At 38.2% G+C, this 16,898-nt stretch overlaps 1 protein-coding gene across 3 annotated transcripts in view; it reads left to right on the plus strand.

Annotated features, from left to right (window-relative positions):
* Positions 1–16,898, plus strand: part of il1rapl2 (interleukin 1 receptor accessory protein-like 2) — a 451,036-nt gene that overhangs the window by 431,877 nt on the left and 2,261 nt on the right. For 2 of the 3 annotated variants that reach the window (XM_038699671.1, XM_038699672.1), the window contains exons 10-17: positions 5,362–5,502; positions 6,379–6,439; positions 8,611–8,723; positions 13,476–13,621; positions 13,785–13,862; positions 13,972–14,088; positions 15,729–15,851; positions 16,300–16,539. In XM_038699671.1, the coding sequence (XP_038555599.1) occupies positions 5,362–5,502; positions 6,379–6,439; positions 8,611–8,723; positions 13,476–13,621; positions 13,785–13,862; positions 13,972–14,088; positions 15,729–15,851; positions 16,300–16,539 (1,019 nt within the window). The remainder of the gene's footprint in view (positions 1–5,361; positions 5,503–6,378; positions 6,440–8,610; positions 8,724–13,475; positions 13,622–13,784; positions 13,863–13,971; positions 14,089–15,728; positions 15,852–16,299; positions 16,540–16,898) is intronic. The other variant, XM_038699673.1, reaches the window with a different exon arrangement.

The following is a 16,898-nucleotide window of genomic DNA, read 5'->3' on the forward strand; positions in this document are numbered from 1 at the left end:
CACGTCCTCTTCACAGATCATGAGTGCAGGTGAGGGGTCAGAGAGGGGGGTGACAGCGTGACAGTGTGGGAAGGTGATTGTTTGAAGTTGGAGTTGGAGCAGGGGAGAGGTGTGACTGTAGGCTTCTCAAACCTACAATAGAAACCATTCAGCTTGTCAGCCAGTCGTTTAGTACCAGCAGAGTTGGGGGATGGTCTCCTGTAGTTAGTGAGTGTCTGCAAGCCTCGCCACACTGACTGTTTTCTAGCTTTTCAGCGTAGCATCTCTTTGATTCTTTGACCTCTTTAGTCAGGGCTGCAAGGGGGACAGAGCGATAGGCGTCCTTTAATGTTGTGTAGCAGTGGTCCAGTGTGTTAGTGTCCCTGGTGGGACACTTAATATGCTGTCTGTACTTTGGAAGTTCATGGCTGAGGTTTGCTTTGTTAAAGTTCCCGAGAACTATGAGCTGGGAGTCTGGATGTTTTTTCTCCACATTAGTTATCTTGTCGGCCAGGTGTAGTAACGCCTCACTAACACAGGCCTGAGGTGGAATGGCTAAACGGCGACCAGAACAAACAAGGAAAACTCCTGCAGTGAATAAAATGGTTTACAATTTATGAATATTGTCTCTAAGTGAGGACTGCACGACTGTGACATCTGTACACCAACTTTCGTTTATCCCCATAAGGACAAAACAATTTGGAAGTGTAAATGCGGCCGTTGAGTGATAATATAGATACTGTCTATATAATGTTGCATTTCTGTCACTTTTAGAAAAAATTTCACTTGCTCCCGAAAAGACTCACTTTTTAAAAAAGTGTTAAAGTGTTAAGCTATCTTGTCTTTGACTTCATGTGGAAAATATTTTGTTCGTTTACTAGCTGTTCTGGAGTTTTTGATTATATCACAAGTTCTTCGTCGGCTGATGGAGTTTGCTCAGTTGTCATGGAATTGTACATGTTCAAATTTCTTTCAAGGCCCTGCTCACCCACACATGTATTTTGGTCGTTCTGGACGATTAGATATCATTTGGAATCTATGTTGACTGGAGTTTGGCTAGAGGTTGGGAACTTGAGGTTTTCCTAGTCACTTCAATAGCGTAGAGAGGTATTTTATTACAGCTTCTACGTTAAAAGAAACTGCTTCTTAAGGCTTTTCAGCATCTCGTGATGGTTCCAAAATGAGACAGATGGTACACTGGGAGACAAGCTTTAAGGCTATTTTTATTTCATAATCATTAACAAGTTTTTGACAAATTGCTTTGGCACCAGATGCTAAATGCACTTCTTACAAAGGGATAAAATGAAAAAGTAAAGGACAAAAAGACACTAAAGGCTGTTTAATTCAACAAGGTGGTGTCCGTGTCACTGTGTTCGGTTGTGAAGAGAGACAAAGAGCATGACAGGGAGGAAAATTATGAAAAAATCTCACTGAAAATTATTTTATCATATTCCCTTCCTATACATGCAGACACACACCACCACCACCATTACCGCTTACTATCCTTTTTATGCCTAATAAGTAAAAAGCATACTTAAAATTCAACGTTCAAATTCTGCTCCCATTTTCCTGTGCAATGATACCAGGAGACGGCGGCAAGTGACTCATTACTAATGGAAAATATCTGAGAAAGATAGATGAAGGGGGTAGTGGCAATAGAAAGGGGGGGGGGGGCAGAGAGAGGAACACAGGGGAAGGAGAGAGGGATGGATGGAGGCGGGGGAGTGGAGAGAGAAGCAGAGGTTCCTAAATGTTTCTCATTACTAATGGAAGCAATCTGAGTTCACTTCACTGTAGAGCAAATATTTGGCAATTAGTTAAATTTTACTATTTTTCATCCCCTCTTGGACCACCAGTCCATCTCTCCCTCCCGCCTTCCATATCCCCGACTCTGTCACTGTCCCACCTCTTTCTTCTATATAGTGTCTCTGTGTATATAGAGGTGGTATGGCAGCTTAGGGTAGAGTTGGAGAGACGTCTACTGGTGAAATGTGGTAACTTCAGAAAGATTATATACTGTAGGTGCATTGTGGGAGATGATTTCAAAGAATAAAACACAAATATTAATCTATTTCAAGTATATTTTAAGATTCTCAGGTTTTAAAGAGATGAGTAGTAGCATGCATGAGAGGAGTTAATTGTCACCCTAAAAGGGGCAGAATGTTTATAATATGATGTATACTATAATATTTGTAATATGTAATATATGTAGTATATTGATTTTTAAGTTGCACAAATAAGAAAACACAAAAATCATAACATGTGTGAGATATAGAAATGTCCAAAAGGGCTTATAAAGACATCTCGAGAAAAGAAATATACAATCACATCTAAAATCAAAATGTATCAATGAACAAAAAAACTAAAATTCATTAAAAAAAATTGCATGGCATCCAGAAGAAAAAAGAAAAAAGATAAAAATAGAACATTTGAAGAACTAATAATTATACATGTAAAAAAAAAAAATTAACACACACACAGTTGCTAATAACAAGTAAAGCATACTATAGAAAAGATGCTAGGAGAAATGAACAGAGAGTTGTTGTAAGAGACAGATAATTTACACGCCTGTGTGGATAAAAAAAAAAGTGAAACATTTATATTAGAAATAGAAAGAACTTTAAAATCACGGAAGATTCACAAAATTTACAACACAACGTAGGCAGCAGCGACATGTCTCAGCTCTTGTTTTGGAAGTCTTAACATAAGATGTTAATGTTGGTGCAGGCTGTAATACAAAGTCTTGGAGGACTTAGTCAAATCACTATTAAATATAATATAAACAAACATACGCAAAATTCACAACATTAAATTAAACCAAAAAATGTGACTTTTGTGTGTGTGTCACGTGTATGCTGTATGTCAAATTAATCACTCTGAATTGATACTGTCTGCAAAGATTCTCAGTCATTCAGGTTATAGTTATCCAAGCTGGGTTCACATCAAGGGCTTGGTTGAAGATGTTTGAGAAGAATATTCCTCATCACAAAGCATGATCAATGCTCTACAACATTGTGTGCTTATAGTTACTTTTTTCCTGCCATTGTTTGGAAAATCAATAAAAACTGGTTTTAGAATGAAGTGGTTCCAGGAAAAGTCATAGGGATGAGATGAGTTGGCGAGTGTGTGTGTGTGAGTGTGTGTGTGTGTGTTAGTAATAGATCATATTTCCCATGATGTCATTCACCAGCCACATTCCATTAATCTCCCATACACTCATACTGCTTATGATAGCACTATCATTCATTCACACACGCACACCACACACACAATCTGAGATCATGTATGTGTGTGTGTTTAACATGTTGATGTGAGGTCATCTGTCTCTCTCAGTCAAAGCTACATACTTTGTGTTGTGGCTGAATGACTGTATATTCTGCAAACATTTAATATGCAGAAGTATAAAATACAGAACTACACAGGTGGTTCCTCCTTTAATGTCATTTACACTTCAATTCGATGTTACACCATGAGATCAGCACTTGCATCTCAATATCTTAAAGTATCATCAATACATTTCAACAGAGACCACACAAACTAAACTGTCTGCGAAAATTGCAGCAATACCAGCCCTGTCTGTATCTGTCTCATTCACTGTTTCCTCATCCACAAAGCCCTCTCTCTTGTATAAGTGAAACTTGTAGTTTAAACACTATTTCAAAAAAAGCATACCTTTTTTGGTTGGATACTTTAAAATGTTGCTGTCTCTCACTAGTTCTCCAATGTTGCCTACCCCAGCTGTAATATTTTCACAACTGTGAATTGAATAGAATAGAACTTTATTGTCATTGTTTGGTAACAGTGAAACACTGTTCAGCAGCTCTGGGTCTACAGCGAGACATAAATACAGCAATATAATAAATAGATAAAAACCAAGACATCGTGTGCAATTGGGTTAACTCCCCCACCTCCAATAAAGAGCAATGCACAGGAGCTTCTCTAAATATTTCAATGGTAAGCATCTGGGACTACAGTTAAATATACCTATATACAGGATGACATTAATCTATCATTTGGAAAATCCTCTGTCAAGGTGAAGTTATGCTGTTAAAGTGAGACTGGTACATTTGAAAGGAAGAAGAAATAATACATTCTTTGCCTTACAAATGAAACGTTTATTTTACAAGCAATAAACGCACCCTTGCTCAGATACAATGAAGGGCTTTGCTGCCACAGCCATACTTGGTTAGGTATGACAAGTAGCTTAAGATGGCTAATGTAAGCTAATGCTAATAAGCTAGTAATAAAGATTGATATTGTTGTTTAACTGACCTCACTGTGTCAATTTAACTCTACTTGTTGCATTGGTTCACTCCATTTTAGCTTGTACTATTCTCCTGTTATTGCCATTTGTGGCCACAGTGGCTACTGTTCAGTGAAAATTACATAGGCTGGCTTGAAAGCAGTACTGGACAGAACCAGGACAAGCGTGCAGAAAAAACAAACTCAGATCAATTTACTGTTATTTTCTTAAATACACTTGGTAAGTTCTTATGCCTGACAAGTTTTCCTACTTTACTTACGTCTCCAGCAGGAGCTTTCTGTGACCTTGCTAAATGTTTGACTTTGACTTTGTTTCAACCATAGGCCCACGAATTAAAGCTGCCGAAGCCGCACAGAGCTGTGTGCAGAGTGGTCTGCTAATTCATAGTGGAACTGGCATTTCTAACAACCCTTACACATTACAGGGAGTCATTTCACTCAGTGGTGACATCAAAATACTGCCTAATGGAGCTTTAATTAAATGTTGTGTGATATTCATTCAACCCCTGACCTCAGTGTAGAAGAGTCCAAAGAGAATTGCTACATAAGCAAACAAAATTAGCCCCTAATTAATTAGCTCTTGCCAGACGGCTTGTTTTTGTGGTTTTAAGTCATGTTAATATGTCTTACAGGCCTGGCGTGTGTCTTTTTGTGCCTCAATAAATTCCGTTAAATTCAGTGTGCTTTATTGGCAGGGATATTAGGCAGACTGTTATCAAAGCTTCCTAATGCAGTTGTGATTCATCAAAAAAAAAAAATATATATATATATATATATATATATGCGACTATCAGTACTGTTTGTCTGAATGTTTGAGTGAATAAGTTTCTGAGTTATTGATTTAGAAAATTTGCCAATCTGAAGGTAATTTCAGTTTTCATGTTTTTTTATTTCCTGTTGTCAAAATGTTGTAGATCACACTGACGTGAGCAGACCGGTTAGTAAAAAGCACATAGGAAAAAATCAACACAAAGAAAACTTAGCTTCACTCATTTAGTGTTAAAAGTCTGACAAATATATATGATTATTTTGTTTTTTAGCTCGCCGCCAGTGATCCTTTGAACAATAACTGATATAAATCTCATCGATTTAACTTCTCCTCCTTCCCCCTGACTGTAGATATGTATCGCCTGGAGTTGGCTGGTGGTCTGGGGGTCATATTGTTGCTGCTGGGAGTCCTGACAGCACTTTATAAGTGTTACAACCTGGAGATCATGCTCTGCTACAGGAGACACTTTGGCAGTGATGAAACTGAAGATGGTAAGCCTATTGGTGTGCTCACGTTGCACACTAGAGGACAGTCACACAACAGCAGCGTCCAGGCAGGCAACTTACAACAGGAATCAGAATGTACATCGACATGCATGCTGAAGTAGGAAGAGCAGAGAACGACAAACATGGAAGACAGCAGTGAGAGAACAGTGGAGTGCATACAGTTGAAGAGGTTTCTACACAATGTTCATGTTGGCAACTTGTTGCTGTACTCACATTAAGTCCAACAACACACACTCACTAATGACTGTGCGGCAGTGAAAAGCCATTAGTAAGTTAGTCAGTAATTACTAAGTAGAAACATGATGGAGAAGCAAAAAAAAGCACAAAAGATACAATTAAACCCAATCAAGTGTACACTCAGTCAAAGAAAGCAATTAACAAAAAATGAGAAGTTAATTAACTTTTTCTCAATCGATTGGGTGATGTTTTTCTTTGGTCATCTGTTGAAGGGTAACCATGAGCTTTTTTTTTTGCACAGTACATTTCAAAAGTAAAATTGACAAGCAGTAAAAGTAAATAAATGATGCTGCATGAAGAAAAGAAAACTGACAAATGTGTAATTTTGTAGCATTGATTGTAAGTATTGATTTCAAATGAAAGATCTAACTCAGCCTGCTTTCCCTAGCGAAATGGTGACCACAAGCATCACATCTCTGTACTTGGTCATTTTCTGATCCATTGCTACATTTTTAAAAAGCAACGGTGTAAGCTAAGTATAATATTAGAATTATGACAAGCGAGAAAAAGAGAAGTAGTAAAAAATTAAATGTTATTTTGTGTCTTGACCAGACCAGTACCATGGCTTCATGTCGCTCTCAGTATAACTGGACTCACTCTGTCTCACTGTCTATCTCTTCACAGATAATAAGGAGTACGATGCCTATCTGTCCTATACTAAAGTGGACTTAGACTCTTTGGGCAGGTCAGTCACTTTTTATTTATTACTCCTTAAAAAGGTAATAATATTACTTTACTTATTAATATTACTTTATGTAAAACTGGTTATGTTACTGTATTAGGCTACTTCACTACGATCCACCAACTTACCCTTCACCCCCAAACAAAGCAGTCTCTTCCGACTTTATCATCTTCATAACAGCAGCAAGAAAAATAAAATAAAAATATAATAAAGCAAGTAAATCCCTACTTTTGAACTAGGCTACATTTTTTCTGCGTATATATTTATAAGAGCAGTAGCCTTTTCAGTATTTTTTTTAAACATTGTTGTTTGTTGTATACGTTGGACCCCTCTCTCTCCAGACAACTGCATGCATCACAGGCAGCAGAGGCCGGAGTTTCTTTCTATAGGTTTCACATTGCTGCGCTGCTTTAAATGTACAATTGTTTGCGGTTTAAAGCTTTTTGCTGGTCGCACAACGAACGTTTACAACAGACGACAATGTTCTTTGCATCTTAGACGCAATATTTAACAGTAGCTACTTGCAGCTGGTCAAAGAACGCCTCCTTCCCTCGTTTTCCAGTCTTCATTAGTTTTTGGCTAACAGCTGACTTGAACAATTCACGCATATTTTTTTTTGCATTCACGTCAAGGATGGTGCGTTCTGGTGACGTAGCGTTGCTTGGGTTATTAACTGTAACAATATTACTGTTTTGGAAAATTAATTAGTTACACTACTTAGTTACTGGGAAAAGTAATATTATTACAGTAATGCGTTAACTGCCCAACACTGTCCACGTATATGAATTACAGTTTTTTTTTCAATTGCTAACATGCATTGGTCAAAACTGAAGTCACATTGTCAAAACTCTTCACACAGTCAGTGAAACAGAAGTTTCTCTTTGTTTTAACACAAAATGCATTCAATGACCACTTTCTCCAAAATCCATGAACTCTTTTCCCAGTACTCCTTCACTACCTGCAAAACACTGTCTATCTGCAGCACATTTTTCAGATGTGTCCAAAAATGTTAAAAACACATTCAAAACAGAATGATGGTATTTCTGATATAACCAGACTGAAATAGAATAGAAAATCTTACAAGAATATTTACCCAAGATTTATGTTTACATAGTTTACATCTATGTGCATGGGAAACTGTGTGTAGTGTTTTGAACTAAGTGTGGTTTAGAACCGCAGTCTGAGAGTAAAGCAGGAAATGTGCTTGTGTTTTAGCAGAATTGTTTGAGGGGGTTGGTACATGAACTACAGGTCGTGGTCATTTTGGCTCAAATACAGTGATAGTATGTAAGCAATTGAGGAAAAAAATGTATTGCAGCACTGAAATTTTAGGAATTACTTTTTTGTTTCAAAATAATTCACCACTTTCTCCAAAATCCATGAGCTCTTTTCTCATTACTACTCCACCAACTCTAAAACACTATATACTGTATCTGCAACACATTTTTCAAATGCTAACACAATGAGTCCAAAACTGTTAAAAACACGTTCAAAAGAGAATAATGGTAAATATTCTTCATTTCTGAAGTAACTAGACTGAAATAGATAGAAAATCTTAGCAATATAATAAGTTTTGTTTACATAGTTTACGTCTATGTGCAGGGGAAACTGTGTGTAATGTTTGAAGTGTGGTTTAGAACTAGTCTGAGTGTAAAGCAGGAAATGTGCTTGTTTTGTAGCAGAATTGTTTCACGGGGTTGGTACATGAATCAGAGTTGTGGTCATTATGGCTCAAGGACCAGTGTTACTGTGGAAACAATTGAGAAAAACTGTATTGCAACACTGAAATTTTGTTTTTTGTTTTATCTTTTTATATTTCAAGTCAATTACTATATGCAGTGATATAGAAAAAAAACTATAAAGGATACTGAAGCAAATTTCTGATTTCTTCTTGTTACATATATTTTAGTACAGTCAATATGTGAAAAATCATTTAATCTTCTAAGATAACAGTTCCTCATTTATGTTACACTTTCTGAGTGAGAACTGTTGCCAGTGTTTTTGAGGTGTGCGTGACTTTTGGAGGTGAGATTAACAGTTTGGCCAAGATGCATGTTTGTAATGCATGTTTAAATAGTTTTTATAAATTTCCCTCAGTGTTAAAAAAACACTGTAACTTATGGGTTTGCATTTGATTTTGCATCTGGAACCATAATTGTTATTCCCTTCCTCAGCAGGACGAGCAGCGATGAGGAAACGTTTGCTTTGGAAATCCTGCCGGATGTTTTAGAGAAACATTATGGATACAAGCTGTTTATACCAGACAGAGATCTAATACCCAGCAGTAGTAAGTATCTGACTATCTACCTAACCTCCACACACCCTCACACACACAAACATACACATCCTGTCTCAGTGGGCCAGTATAGCTCCCAACCCCCCACAATTCATCACTCTGTCAGAATAAAAAAGAATGAATGTGGATGATTGTGTGTGAATGCAGGAACATCCCGTGCAAACTCAAACTGCAGGAAAACACACAGTGTCGCCTCACTTTTGAGACAGACAGTCTCTGTCCAACTGCAGGGGGAAATATTACTGTTATTGCTGTTATCTGTCAATGCTCTGACCTGACAAACACTCTCACACACACAGAAAGGGGAAACACAAGTCTTCCTGCCTACACATGCACACAAGGCACACAATATCTATCTATCTATCTATCTATCTATCTATCTATCTATCTATCTATCTATCTATCTATCTATCTCTATCTATCTATCTATCTATCTATCTATCTATCTATCTATCCCCTTCATTTTACTAATATATTAAAATAAAGAAAGATAGGTTTCAGTTCTCCCTCAAAATGTACACTGAACATAATGATGAAAAAAAATTAAGACATGGGCATGAGGAAAAAAGACTATAAGCTATTATGAAATTCGCAAGTATTCTCAGTACACACACACACATCCATCATTGTTAGCTCATCTCTGGCCATGCTGGCTGCCGGGACAGTGAAAAGAGCACTTATATTGGAACGTAATAATGTTCATCTGTTTATCACATAAACACACATTTACAATTCCCCTAAACACACATTCATACACAAATGCATAAATATACACATCTATCTATGTCTATGCAAATATTTACTGCCTTCCTGGTTATTTGTACAATAGGGAGGATGATTAAAGCTGCAACAACCAATATTTGAATATTAACAATGGACCAAATTGCTATGCATAGTGTAAAATGGGTGGCGGTGATGATGAACTCCCTCCAAGTTCTCATCAGACTCTGCAGTGTCCCTCAGCTCTACAGAGCACTTTAGCATCTTTCAGCTGATTGTTTTGGCTAAAACTTAAAATACATGGTTCACTCTGACAGCTCTCATCAACTCTGGATTCAGCACAGGCAGATGTTTTTACTTAACAAGCTCTAATAAACCACCAACCGGCAGACAGACAAGTTATTGACCAGCTGGTGAACATAGTGGAGCATATAGCAGCTAAAGAGACAGATTTTCCCCCTTAGGAATGGGTAGAGACCAAAAAGAGCTAAAATGAGTGTGATTTTTGGAGGGCTGCACCTAACAGTTATTTAGTATATAAATAAAATGTAATTGAATTGAAATGCCCTTATCAAGCCAATCACTGTAGTTCTGGATATACTGGAGCAGAGCAGTGCACACATCTTTCCTAAAGTTTCATCAAAACCTAACTAGCAGCAGTATCAAAGATATTATCAAATTATTTTTTTTATATATTTATTTTCTGACTTCAGGGGACTAAATATGTAACATACTTGCTCATTGCTTTAAAAACATTGTAGTTGTCTCAGTTGCACCTGGTTTATTCACCTGAAGTGTCAAACTAATGCATGGAGCCATTAGACCACCAGAACCATTATCTACTGTGTGCCAAAATCACATTTCAGCTTGTCCAAAAAATGTCTTAAAAAGAGTGTTGTCGCTAAAATAACTTGTATAATGTGGCTGCAAAGTAACAAACGAATGTGTGTTCTTCGCATTATTTAACATTTCCTCTTAAAATACATGAATAAATTTACTTATTTAATATGGTTCATCATTCATCGCCATGCACCACAGTCTGCCCTTAGCCGAAATTATGCCTCCTCCTAACACACACTCAAGACAAACACAAACAACAACTCAAAAATGCATCCTGACAACAGATCATAAAGGCATTTTTCCTCTAAAAATGAGGCTTTCGTCCTGAAAACATCCACAAAACAAATGTCCACTGTGCATAACTAGAAACGTAACTATGTGGAAGCTGCATATGAACTAAGGGTTACATAGAGTGAAAAATAACCTTAATGAGTCAATCACAGAGACAGAGAGAGGTGCCTTTTCACTGCTTGCCAAAGCCATTGACAGAGCAACACGTTGATGCAACCGAAAATACACAATTCAATTGTCCACTCCATTAGCCCTCCGAAATTAACAAGAGAGCGAGAAATAAACAACGGGAACAAAAAGATGTGGGGACAGGGTCATTGGTTTGTGTTATTTCATTAATTGATTTACATAATCCTCAAAAGCAGCGAGCGGGAAGAGGAAGTGAAGGGCAGGAGAGAGAAGGGGAGGTTAAGAGTGAGGAAAAGAGAGAGAAAGATAAAGAGAGAGCCGGGAAAGCAAACCACAGAAGAGAAAAAAAGAAAGGGACTGAATTTTGGGATGTTCTATACTATTTGTGCCCCTCAAATTGAGCGTGAAATTGCAATGTGTTGCTGGAGAGTCTTTGTCATTAATTTAGTTAGCAAGTGAAGAGATGGTGAAGGAGAGAGACTGAAGGCAAATCTGTTGTTCACAGAACACACAGCTTTCAGATGTTTTCTGTAACCACAAATTTGAGAAATAATGAGCAATTTTGGCGAGGCAAGTTCCAAAAGACACTGAGAAGTTACAAACAAATAATTGGAAATGGGTTTACACTGGGCCTGGCACAAGGCCACAGAGAGGATAAAAAGAAGCATTTTAAACTGTGGTGAACTCTTTTGGCTCTATGTTGACTTTTTTTTAATATATTGACACATTCAGTAGCTCTACCTCTGATTTGATCACTTTTCACATCTCATCACCAATTTCACATTCCCCTCCCTAAAACTGATGGTGGTGAATCAGCATGACTTGGATGCCAAGTTAACTGTGCTGTTTCACAGCCAAAACTCTTGCATAAGCATTTCTGTCACTCTTGTCAGTCATTCCAGTCATTTATGAACAAAATGAGTTGAAATTTGCCGCTAGCAAAAAGAAGGCAGATACTGGCAGTTTTTCCCTTCACACTAATGTTAAATCTCCTGTTTCTTTATCTGTCATTAGTAAAAAAAAAATTACTTTTTCTCAAACTCCACAAACAATATAATAATATAAATATATTTATTCGCATTCTTTCCAAGTCAGATGAAGAGATCAACGCCACTCTCATACTGTAGCATATCTGAGGCAATTAGTCTAGCTTACTATATTTCCCAAAATGTTGAGCTATTTCTTTAAAAAGCCGCTAAGCAAAGCTGGTCAAATATTGGACGTAGGAAAGTTTTTTGGACTAAGCAAATGTTAAAACAATCATGTTCAACATTTTGAGATATATACTTCTTTTCTTTTCTTTTCCCCAAAGTGAGACGAAAGGATTAATATCAACTTGATTTATGTGCATTCACCAAGCTAAAGATGTATTAGGCAAGCTTAGCAAAAAACTTGAATACACTTATCAACAACACTAAAGCTGTCTTATTTACCAGACTTGTCACCTTCACTGAAATATGAGATATTGTACTGTTCACTGCAGCCAGCTGTTGTTTGCCAGGAAGTAGCTATGTAAATACATTTCCCCAATAACAATAAATTGAACAGTGAATGTACAAACAGACATGAGGTCCTTTGTTAGTCCTTTAGAGGTGCTGGTAGGTGTATTTTTTCAATTTGGACCGAGCCATTATATCTTTTCCCCCTTTACAAGGTGCAAGGTTGTTTTTGTCATTATACAGCAGATGGCTGCATAACAAAATTAAATTTGTAGTTCCTTTGTGCTACACACACAACATATAATTAAGTGTAGGCCTATATTAAAATATGGTGACATATAAAATAAAATAAAACAATACAGTTATTTATATACATGTATAAAAAGGGCCTACACGTATACACCTCGAACATTCCACAGTGCATTTTTTGAATTTGCATGGGGTGAATGTTAGCAGCAACCAGATGACAGTATGAAAGTTTCATCTTCAGAATAAACAGTCTGACATTTGGGAAACAGAGTCCATCTGGACTGCTTTTGTGCACCAAGCATCATCGATGCAAAACACAGAGTCCACCTCCTCTCATCTTGCCAGAGTCTTGCCCTGACAGCTGTGAACATGGACCACCTGCTGATGTTGATGGGGCAGGTCTCTGCAATGACGTGGGCAGTCTCTGAATTCCATTGCTTGGTCAATATGAGTCCCATTTTGTCCAGACCTGCTCGTTAGGAGCAGAATTAAGTTCAAGCTGGGCCAGGATGACTCTCTTTCCTCTTGTGTGAGCGATCACCGCACCCGCCGTGGCACCTGGTCCGGTTGTTTGTGCCGGGCGGATCGTGGTCCGCTGTTCTTTAATCCAAAAACCCCCGTCTTCATCTTCGTATTTATGTCAGAGGTAACACATGGTTTAGCAATAAAGCCGGTATAAAAACTGACAAAAAACAAAACTACTTTGTAGCAAAGTTCGAAGGAGCTATTAGCTGCTGCTTCTACAAGCGCTGCCAGCTTTTATGATAAGCTAGGCTAACCACATTCTGACTCCACCTCCATGATTAACACACAGATATGAGTTTCATATTAATCGTCTCATGTCAATCAAGAAAACATATTCCCCCAACATTTCTTAACTATTCCATCAGCAAAAGCTAACTTTGTTACCTTACTTCCTGCATCAATCCTGTTTTTATCTTGTCACAGTAATTCTTAACACAAAACTGGATAAAACACATTATTGACAATAATGATAACACATTCACTTCACTGATCTTCACTTCACAAAATTTTCTTTTAGATTTGCCATTATCCGTATGTCTCTCTCTCCCAGCCTACATTGAAGACTTAGCTCGCAGCGTGGAACAGAGCAGACGTTTGATCATCGTTTTGACTCCAGAGTTTGTCGCCAAAAGAGGGTGGAGCATCTTCCAGATAGAGACACGCCTCCACTCCATGCTGGTTACTGGGGAGATCAAGGTATGATTCACGAGCTCAACAGGACACACAACAATCTGAGAAATAGTTGTTAAGTTCTTTGTGTACAGTAAGGAGAGTTGATTGAAGAGTTGCTCTACTCAGAGATTTCTCCCTTCTCTTCTTAAACACCTTTACCTGTATGTCTGTATGTTTCTGTGTCCAGGTGATCATGATAGAGTGTGCAGACCTGAAGAATGTCATCAACTACCAAGAGGTGGAAGCACTTAAACACACAATCAAGGTATACAGAGAGAGGGGTGAATAGAGAGAGGCAGGGAAGAAGGGTGTGATCTGAAGGGTGTCATTTGACACCCAGGAGACTGCTCAAAAAACTCTTCTCTTCTCCACAGGTCTTATCCATCATCAAGTGGAGGGGTCCTAAGAGCAATGAGCTGTCATCTAAGTTTTGGAAACAGGTGGTTTATGAGATGCCCGCTAAACGCAGAGAGACGTTGTCCAGACGTCAGGTATATTTTTTTCCAATAGGTTTTGCAGTTTTCACAGTCATGTACACACTGGCACTATTTGTATCAGCAAAGTGCAATTTTAATTAGTTTGGTAAACTCAACCTGCCTTAAAGAATATGTACTGAAACCCTGTTCCCTCTAGTCATGGACCAAACATATAGTTTATAGCTATAGGTGTAAATGCAGAAAAAACACTATATAAATCCAGGTGCCTACAAGAATTATCTAAGTCGGCATATTTGCTTGTGCTCCCCTGGGGTGCATACATTCACCACAAACAGATGGCCTTTTTGGAGTGTCTGCTAAATACAGGTAATGTATGAAAATTGAAATCACAATGGGGAAAATGTGTACATGTTCACCATGTGTTAACACCTCAGGTGGTGTGTGCCCTGATTAGCAAAAGGATTTTCACCTGCTGCTTGATACTGGAGAATTATCATTGAGAAACAAATAGAGTGAACTATATAACTGCCACAGATGTGATAGTGTCTTAATGTCCTTCATTCAAACTTTGTTATGTCTACTTCTTTAGTTTTGTTTATTAGGCCAGCTGAGAATAGTGCCATTCAAACCTACATAGTGCCATAAAACAATTTCAACAATTTCTGGGCTTTGTGAGTTTAAGTAGATAGACATTGACAGTCTACAGTTATTCATGCTTGGAAACTCTGGTATAACCCAGTGAACCTAAGAACTGGTGAAAAGCCTCTTAAAATTATGGGCCAAGGAACACACTTCCTACCTTCTTGAAAAATTGCACAAGAACGCTGCAGAATTCAAGCCATCCATCATGCTCAGCAACATGCACTGAATGGCAAGCAGGTGTGTGACCCCTCACCACCACCAAAATCCCTAATCCTAACAGGATGACATTTTTGTGGACTGCCTGAATCCATGTGACTTTTGTTTACTTGTCCTAGTTCACTTGGAATAGGACAGTGTCAACCTAAATGAACCAAATACATAAATGCAACAAAGTGAACTTTAGCAAAATGGTTCAGACCAAAGGAAAAAAAAACAGGCTGTGATTTCACCCTTTTTGCTATTTCTAAACCTGAGCCCTTAGTTGTATCGCTCACTGTTATTTTCTATACACATACTATACACGTAAAATTACCTGCACTAATATCAGGTGTGCCATAAACTCTGTGGCAACTGGTGCACTTTAAGTGAAACGTGTCTCACGATTAAATTTCAAGAAATACTATTAATGGTATTATTATAAAATCCTGCATAGTGTTTTTGAACCTACCCCAAATTAACTTTCATTCAGTAAATTTAGGCTATATGTTGTCATTCAATAATTTTCTTACTGTCATTAAATCTCATAGGAACAATGTGTGAGTCTGTCTCTTATTAGGTTCAGACTTTCCATATTGTCTCTCTGGTGCACACACAAGCCTTCACTCCTCCCGAACACATACATCTTCAAACGCGCATTGTTCTGTTTTTATCATTTTAGCCTTAATCATAAGAATACTGGGCACTGTAGGTTTTAGGGTTAGGGCTAGTCTAATCTTTTAACATGTACTCAAAAACTTTTCTTATCACTGTGTTAATTTCTCCATTATGACCACTCAAACATGTGTATACATCTGCACAGTGAAAGCTATGTAATTGTGTTTCTCTGGTAACAGGTGATGGACTCTGGTGAACAGGGCCTCTTTGGTGACCTACAGACCACCGTCTCCACCATTGCAATGACAACAACCTCCGCCTCCTTGGGACCCCCGAATGAGAGTCGCCATGGACATCATCAGGTCAGCTGTTGCATGTATATTACTTCAATCTGATGTTATTTAGACTTGCTGTTTCTAAAACCAGGGGTATCAGGTAGTAGGACGGGCCCCAGTGCAAGAATTCTGTGGCAGGCAAAGTCAAAAACTACTGGAACAGTATGAAAATATGAATAGGCTAGGACTGAAGAACCAAATAGACTGCTAATAAATAATCAATTTCACATTTAAAACTGCATGAGTCACACAACTAATTTTGACAGGTTGGCGGCAATTCTGAAAACATCCACCCACCCCACAAAAAAAAAGCCTAATCCCCAAATGTGGATCTGAAAATGAACAGTTTTCACAGTTCATCCAAGTCTGGAAATCTCTTTGGAATGTCGGCATTAAGAACGTAAGGTTTAATTGCCTTATGGAATAATACTTGAAGTGATCAAAGTTAACAGAAAGTCATGTTTTCTCACCACAGGTTGCCTTGGCGACAGAGATTCCCGACTACAACCAGATGACCTTGCCGTTGGGAGGCAGTCACACTGCTACAGCGGCCCAGATGAGGCATTTCTGCCGCAGCTACGAGTTCCAGCTCCCCCCACAGCCTTCCTCACTGTCCCCTCCCCTCCCCCCTCCCTCCACCGTGCAGTTTTCCACTCTGGGTCCTGGGGGACGCCACGTCTATTGCAATATCCCTATGACACTGCTGAATGGACAGGTGGGAGAAAAGACAGGACCACTTCTTTAGTGTTTTTTTTCTATAGCATCCAACATCTGCACAGTGTATCCTTTTTTGAATTTCCGTGCTGTTGTTTGTGTGCATGTACTCAGAGTTTTATCACATTGAAAATAAAACCCCTCTTTTCTCCCCAGGGGTTCAGAGCAGTTCACTGGGGAACAAGAGGTCTGTTTGGATAAAAGAAAATGTAGAAAGAAAATTGTAACTTCATTATATCCAACCTATAATGTGTATTTAGTTCAACAGACTGGGAAATAGCTCTCATTTGCAGTATAGTCATATATGAGGCATGGTGCACTATTCGCATGCAATAGTACTGTATATACTGTAGAATGCAG

This window comes from Micropterus salmoides, unplaced genomic scaffold (assembly GCF_014851395.1).
Source record: "Micropterus salmoides isolate LMB-PRFRI ecotype aquatic unplaced genomic scaffold, ASM1485139v1 Ms_hic_scaffold_5, whole genome shotgun sequence".
In the NCBI taxonomy this organism is placed as follows: Eukaryota; Metazoa; Chordata; class Actinopteri; order Centrarchiformes; family Centrarchidae; genus Micropterus; species Micropterus salmoides.